At 31.0% G+C, this 8396-nt stretch overlaps 1 protein-coding gene across 1 annotated transcript in view; it reads right to left on the bottom strand.

Moving 5' to 3' along the window:
• Positions 1-7405, bottom strand: part of LOC106477316 (casein kinase I-like) — a 50066-nt gene extending 42661 nt beyond the window's left edge. Inside the window, exons 1-2 of the mRNA XM_013937931.2 lie at positions 7357-7405; positions 1363-1572 (exon numbers count right to left, since the gene is read on the bottom strand). Coding sequence (XP_013793385.1) covers positions 1363-1534 — 172 coding nt within the window. The 5' untranslated portion in view covers positions 1535-1572; positions 7357-7405. The remainder of the gene's footprint in view (positions 1-1362; positions 1573-7356) is intronic.
• Positions 7406-8396: the final 991 nt, after the last annotated feature.

Raw genomic sequence — 8396 nt, 5'->3', positions numbered from 1 at the left:
TCTGTAGTCATTCTAGAATAGAAAAAAGTGTAATTTATATCTATTTCCTGATTTTTTATGGTGGGTACAAGGTCAGTCAAATCAACCAAACTCATACAGAGATACTATAGTGAAAACAATTACATGAAATGTAAAGTTTATTTCTAAACAAAAATATTTTATAATTATCTAGAGGTTATAAATATTTCACATGTGGAATTTCACAATTTTCTAATCCATAAAAGTATTTTTAAGCTTAAAATCTAAATTACTCAACATGTTGGACAGTCAACATTTGAAAAGAAAAAATGCACAAGCAAATGATTACTTAAAAAATCTAAAAAATTAATTTTAAAAATCTAATATTTTGTGTATGATAGCCTTGTAATATTCATTGATAATCTGCAAAATTTTGTGAAGATACACATACTGTATTAAAAGTTATAGTATGAAAACCATAACAAGGACAAAATGGTAACGATGTCAGTCCCTGGAACCAAGCCTATAGTGAGAGAGTTAACCGAAATTCTGATTAATCTGTTTAATCACTACTCCTATTTAATCAATTATTTTGATTAATTAATTTATACACACCTTTTTTTTTGGCATTTTTTTAAACTAAATCTTCATTTAAATAAACAATTTTAGAGAAAATACACATCAAATTTCATACATTTGTCACCGGTGTCATGTGCGAGTACTACCTTATGACAGAAATGTATCAAATACTTTAATATAGTGCCGAGTCACAGTGCATTTCACACTTTCTCAATTTAACATGTTTCTTACACTAGACTCGGGAATGAACTAATTTCATCACCGACATCTAAATAACTACACTCTAAAACAACACTAGTCTTGATAATTATACATTGATCTATTTTATTATATATAGTAGGACCAAAAAAGCATATATAAATTTGCTACTGTGTTCACATAAAAAATGTAAAATTGGGAGAAACCTCTCGTATCAAGGCTGTTCTAGAGCAAAATGGGATGCACTTTAACCCTGATCAAACAGCTAACATATCAAACTTATTTGGTATGGCTAAGCTATGGCACAAGCATGCAGGTGAAACTACTGTCTGTTGTTTAACTCCAAATGATCCTTCAAAGTGATTACATATGACAATGTGTTAGAATATTGGTCAAAAGACTTTAGTAATATTTGACAAAATATGAAATTAGTCAAATAATGAGTTGGTAACTGAAGACCAGCTTGCCAACCCTAGTAGCAGATGCCTTCTATGTGTCTAACAGACTTTTTTACACTATACTGGATTACAATTATTTAAATATGAATTTATATTATTAATTCATCTTAATTAGTGCAAAAGTGTATCATAATTATCACAATTAAATGAACCTTTAAAAATAACTCACCTAATCTCAATTCTCCAAAATTACCACATCCTATTTTTCTACCAACTTTGAAGTTGGGTCCAACCATCAACACTCCTGAACTTCCAGAACTAGATGGTCTTGGCTGATTATGTGTTCCCCTTGGCACAATACTTGTTTTAGCAATCTGTCTTGTTTCTTGTCGTTTCTGCATAATGTTTCACCTGTTCCTTTCAAGTATTTACATTATACCTGAGATAAAAATAAAAGTTATGCTTTCTATTTTAAATCACACTACAGTATATAAAGCATATAAGCAAAAATATAAAACAGAACATCATTAGCAGATAATCATGTTTAAGAATAATGTCCTTGATATGAATAAATGTTTCAAAATATCAAAGTATGTTCTATTTAATTTGTAAAATATTATTTAGATAAGCATCTTGAAAAATACTTAACATGTACACAGTGTTTTTCAAAGTTTTTTTCTCTCACCAAATTGGTTTGTGAAATAACTACTTTTGTGAAAGATAACACCTATGTGAATATTATCTTATGTTTAAGCTTCACAACATACCTAATTTTGAGGAGTTTGAAAAAAAGAAGATATAACAACCGAGTATGTATGCTTAGAATCAGGACTGGATTTAAAGGAGGGCAATCAGGACATTTGTCCATGATCCTGGGCTGAGGAACCCACAGCCCAGGTTAAAATAAATAACTATATTTTCTAAGTCACTATTTCAGACTCCGAAATCCAACTCAATTGTCCCGTGACTGCACTAACTAACTGCTGGTGTCTCTTACTGGTCATGTGCATGCTGGAAGATGACAAGAGAGAGAAATTAACTGAAAAAAAAAAATCTCAGTAGTGCAGCAAAACAAAAAGAAAAGAAAGCTAGTGAAAGATGCCTACTGGAAAAATTCTGAGACAACCAAATTTTTGGTTTTATATCTCATAAAGATGAAATAATGACAACAAAAATTGAACAACCATTTGGCAAGTTTTTTAAATGCTACTATTCCTTATGGAATAAGAAGTCAGACTCAGTTTACACATTGCACCAATTACCAATCAAGGTAACAACAATCTTCCTTTACTTTTAATTCATAGTAAGGATCTGGCTAAATGGAATGTGGACAAACCACTTTGCATACACAGGATTTAATGAGGCCAAAGTGACTGTCAGAGTAGAAGTAGCATGTATGGAAAAAAAAAATCATGACTATTATCTGCCTAAAATAATATTGAAACAGAAATTATAAAAAGAAAGAAGTTGACAGTAACTAGTTGCTGTACTGTTGTTTTGTTTTATGTGTAAGTTGTTCTTATTGAAGAAAAGTGCACTGTCTGATTATGGGTTTGTTGACTGGAAACTTGCAACAGTTATATTGGCACAACAACAACAATCCTCAGAGTAAAATCAGTCGCTGCTTGTGTTATGTACTAGGAGATATGAAACTGGGCACATCAACACCTCACTAGAAATACAGAAAAAAAAAGGAGTAGGAATACTAGAAAAACATACTAGTTCAAGTTATCCAATCTCTTCATGATTATGGTCTGACATTAGGTGGAGAGGATAAGACACGTGGTTCACCACACAACTGAAACTGCTGAGGAATGTTAGAGATCACTTTCCATTTTGACCACTTCCTGTCTGATCACCTTGCATAATTTAGTGTTAAGGTATCTAGGAATGGATATATACACACACACACATAAAGAAAGCTCTTGACACAACACCAAAAACATGAGATCACCAGAAACCAGACATATTTCAAAACACTCACTAGTCAAATAGAGCAAACGGAAACAATAATTCAAGCAGAGTTGTAGATATAGACTATGGAGAAACTCGACAAAACTAGTACCAAGCATAAAACACTGAACTGTGGTTGATCATTGAACTGTTTGAATCTCTGAAAACATTTCTCGATGAGATTCATGATCATTTTCATATGACCACCCAGTACTGTGCAGGATCATGACTGCCAGAGTTGCAATGAAGTTTTACTACAGGGCAGGCTGATTTTGTGTCCAAACTCTCCTAAATATTCTGGATACTCTTTTCATCAGTGTCCCTACACTGATCAAAACTTGTGTTTTTGTGTATAACTTGTTTGATTTCCTTACTGGCTTTCAGAAAAATGAAATCAAGAACAAAGTTCTAATTCTCTTGCAAACCTATCCTACAGACCTGAACAAACATTTCCCATCAAAAATTCTCCAGGTTACTAAATTTGTTCTTACCAAGGATAACAGAACATCTGACTACTTTCAACTCATCCAATTTTCACATTTCCAAAAGTCTGCAATTGCCCTTATACTTAATGTGCACCAGAACTGTCTAATTAGCCTTGCTATAATCTCCACAGAATGTGACATACTGAAAAAACTGGATTTTACAGCCACTATAAGATTTTACACAGATGAAATTAAGAAGATCAAGATAAATGTATGGGAGTTTAAAGATAGGCTTGATAAATATTTAAATTATAAGGGCTGTCTTTGAATGTTTTATTTTTAATTTAGTTTAGTATAGTAGATGGGATGGCCTAAATGAACCATCGGGTCCCTTGTTGTCTTTAAATTACTTGTGTGTGTGTGTGTGTGTGTATAGAAGTGATTAAGAAAATTAAAATAGCATGATGTTAATTTTGAGAATGATTGTGGTATTAAACACTTTAACATTTCTAGCATTGTTTTTAAACATTCTTTTCATATTAATCCAGATAATAAAATCCATTTAAGTCACTAGCTGACATCATGTTACAGCAAAATACTTTTATAAATAATTGTTTCATGAATGTATTATACCTTGGTTATTCACATTAAAACAATGGAGTGGTTATTTGAATTAGGCATCAGTAATTTTTTTGTTCAGCTTTTTGTTTTACATTATTATAACAGTAAATATGTCTGTATGCATTGGCTTTGTAGTTTTTGCCATTTAACAAACTAAATGGGGGGGGGGGGTCTGTTCTGATTCCTTGTCCTTTGGCCCATTATAACTAAACCTGGACTTGCTTATATATATATACATGCAATCAATATACATATGTATTAATAGAAAAGCACAGTTATTACTTTGTGACTATAATATTTCATTATTATTATGTTTTAATAAATTATTTGTGTATTTATTTTTTATCCTGATTTTCTTAGTGTCTACAGTTATACAGTCATATGGAATGGCTGTTTTAGATTGGACCAAAAAAAACTGCAGGATATATCATAAATATTAGAATCAAACTGTATTCACAGGATCTTTCAGACTAAAATGAAGCCACATTACTAAAACAATTACATATATTCATTTAATTTACTAATCAGTTAAAAACTTTTTCTGTGTAGAAACCAGTTCTGAACATAATACAATCAGAGTAAAATGTTGAAATTTGAAAGACTAAAATATTCAACACATTACTCAAATACACTTCTTTGAGTTAACCAACAGTGTTCAAGGAAGAAGAGGAACTTGTTTATACATGTCCACACACACACACACACACTTTTCCCTCAGCAACAGTTTATAAATCCTAAAATTACAGAATTAATTTGAATACATGGCATTCTGCACAAAATTCTTGTATTTGAAATGAAAAATTTTCTAGAAATATGCTTACAAGTTCAAAAATTTCAAATTAAGCATTGCCTTTAAAAATTTAGAAACAAAGAAGTTATTTAAACAAACTTGAATCAACAGTCTATAATGTACATGTGTGTGTGTGTATATAAAGTTCTGAGTAAAAGGCCACTAAACTCTACCAAGTCTCTAGGAAGAGAAGAAAAACTTTAAAGACATACGCTTTCTGAGAATGCAAAGCCATACTTGGAATGTAAGAGTAATTAGGCATTAAACAGAACAGTTACTGGTTTTTTAAAGTCTAGACATACATCTCAAAAGACAAACTTTTGAACCAAAGTTAAAGTTGACATTGTAATATTTTAATCTAAATTAATAATAAATTTAACCTTATTGTTAAACCAAAGTGTGTTCTAAATCAACCTAATAAAGTGTCCTACCACTTTGTTTTAGAGCCTTTCAAAGCTTAAAAAATAGCAGTATAATAAGATTTGGCATAGATTTTACCAGTTTATAGGTGCATAATATTGAAGATAATTTTGTTAGTACCTATATTCAACTTGTAGTTATATGCTACATTACTTTTAATTTATTCCAAATCTGTAAGTATATGAATATCAAATTCACCATACACACACGTGCACTGGATGATAATATAAATGATGCATAGCAGAAAGAGTGACATTTAAATATGTCTTTTCATCCCACTTATTATTAGTCTGGAACACCATCAAAGATTCCTGTCTTAAATAAACATGCCTGCCATATATTTCTGTTTCCTGTGTAGTTTTTCACAAGTAAAATTAATTAATTCTGTTGCCATTTATGCATTATGTACACACTTGTCCAATAATTATCTATTTAGTTGGATGGGAGGTTGACAATTTCAGCAATATTTATAAAATTGCAATATCAAAAATTTTGGGGTTTTTTGTGATTTCTTTCAAATTTAAAATTACTTTCATATTTCTAACATCATGAAAGAGGCATTTCTAGATTTGATGAAAACATTCTTTGAAAGTTTTGAAGACCCACTGATAAACCTGGACATTAAACAAATGGTCTGTCCAATCTCTGTTATATCTTCTTTTTTATCTCATTTTTTGTTTTATTTTAACTTTTTTCCATAATTCTTTATTCTGCACCACAGTAAAAGACCAATGTATATGCATATAAAATATTCATTAAGGTACCATAAACTTTTGCTTATAAATGCATATCTCATGCGACAAGAAGTTATTACTCTAAAATATGTAACATTCCCAAACATACTATTTTTCATCATATGAAAGTAAATGTGCAGTACAAATTTAATGGTTAAGAATCAATCACAAATCGTCAGTGATCCTATATTCTGATGTTTATGTTTCAATACGTCAATTAATACTAGTATTAGTAGTATTCAACAGACTTAACAAGATGAACTCAATGTACATATAATTCTTAAAAGCCAAATAAACCCCCTTCCTTTTAGAAATAATTTGAATTAATGTCAAATCCTATAATAATAATCACTCATAAAGCCAGGTATACATGCATACTAATGTGACAAAGAATATGAGAAATTTTTCACTCCCAAGCACCTGAGCTTCTCTGTAACTAGTAGTAGTAGTAAAATCGCATTAATTAAATAAAAGGTTACATGAAACTGCAAAGAGTCTCTCAAGACATTTCCAATAATGCCCCAAACAAATAATATTTTCCTCAGTCATGTGCCTACCTTTTAATTCAGTCTCACTTTTCATACCTAATACACCATGCATTTATAATTTTTACCTTTGGTCAGAAGCCTCACTGTAAATTTAAGGCTTGAGTTAAGGTGTAACTTAATAAAGATTTACTGTGATTTCAAATAAAGCTCTGCTTTTATCATTTATCAGGATCACAATAAAGCCATGATCAGATTTTTAAAGTTAGGAAATTAAATCAATGCTTGTTGTTACTTGCTAGAACTTAGTAGAACTAGAAGTTGAAATAAACTTATGCTATATTCTGTGTAGTATTCATTAGCTTAAAGTTAAACAAGTTAAACTTAGAATTAAATCCAGATATAAGTTTGCAACTTTTGTAATTCGAACTCTCGCTTTAAATATTACTCCTAGTCTTACTCGAGTCCGAATATATTACGTTGGCTTTTATTTATCATGTTTTAAAAAAAGACAGACACTTTACAAAATTTACACTAGTAGTACTATTAGTATTACTACTAATAGTATTACAATTTACACTCCAGACACAGTCCTGGTAGTAGTACTACTACTTGTAGGCCTTAATTTATGAGTAATATTAAGTAATTACTAACGTTAAACATTGAACATATTATTTTTATGAAATACGACACATAATTTTTTTAATCTATTAAGAACAATGTCATAAACAGATTTTATGTTAAGTCATTGATTTATACAGAATTACCTTAAAATAACAATAACGAAATACGAACCAATTTCGAGACTTTCGTCCTCACTCACACAGAGTCCAGTGAAAAACTCTCCAACGTATGAGTGCTTCAAATTATTAATTTGTTATTCTCGAACTAAAACTATTTTGTTAGAGTTAGGAGAATGAATATTGGGTACATTTTTATCACGATGTTACTAGTTTGTAACAGATGAAGTTCTTCAACATTATTATTACTCTGAAACATGTAACATTCCCAAACATATTATTTATTATGATATGAAAGTAAATGTAAAGTACAGCTTTGGTGATTAAGAATAAATTACAAATCTTCAGCGGGCTTAGGTTTGATGTTTTTGTCTCACTAGGTCAATTAGCATCGATATTAATAGTATTCAATAAACCTTAACAAGATCAACTCATTGTACAGATAATTCGTGAATATCAAGGATTGAATGTCCATATGTTAAAAATATATAGTAAAAACTGTTGCTGGTTGTTTCATCACGCATTTTTTCAATAAAATTAAACCAAATGAAGTAGATGTACAATTTGACTAATGTTTTGAGAGGCAAATTACATACCCAGCTCTGCTCGACAGATCCAGTGAAAGTATACACAGCGTGGTCACAAGTAAATAGACACCACCTTTTCAGAAAAAAATGAAAATTTTCAGTCATATTCACATGAACTGATATATTTATAATTTAATTAATATCTAGTAGATCTTCCTTTCGCTTCGTGGAGTTCGTTGATCCTTTGGGGCATCGTGAGAATCATCTCGTCAATTTTAGATTGCGGTATTTTCGCACACTCTTGCTTCAAAATTTGGAGTAGATCGCTCTTCGAAGTTGATTTTTTTGGTTGTTTCTTGACTTGCCGGTCGAGTATGGCCCACAGGTTTTCAATGGGGTTCATGTCAAGAGATTGGCTCGGCCAGGGCAACTTCTGGATACCACTTTCTTCCTGCCACTTTTGGGTGTTTCTGGCAGTGTGACACGGTGCTCCATCTTCCTGGAACAACGTTGTGTTCTTGTCCACAAAACCCGAGGAATAAAGTGGCAAGAGTCCTTCCTCCACTAT

This window comes from Limulus polyphemus, unplaced genomic scaffold (genome assembly GCF_000517525.1).
Source record: "Limulus polyphemus unplaced genomic scaffold, Limulus_polyphemus-2.1.2 Scaffold7, whole genome shotgun sequence".
NCBI classification, from domain to species: domain Eukaryota; kingdom Metazoa; phylum Arthropoda; class Merostomata; order Xiphosura; family Limulidae; genus Limulus; species Limulus polyphemus.
This window is presented reverse-complemented; position numbering and strand designations above follow the sequence as displayed.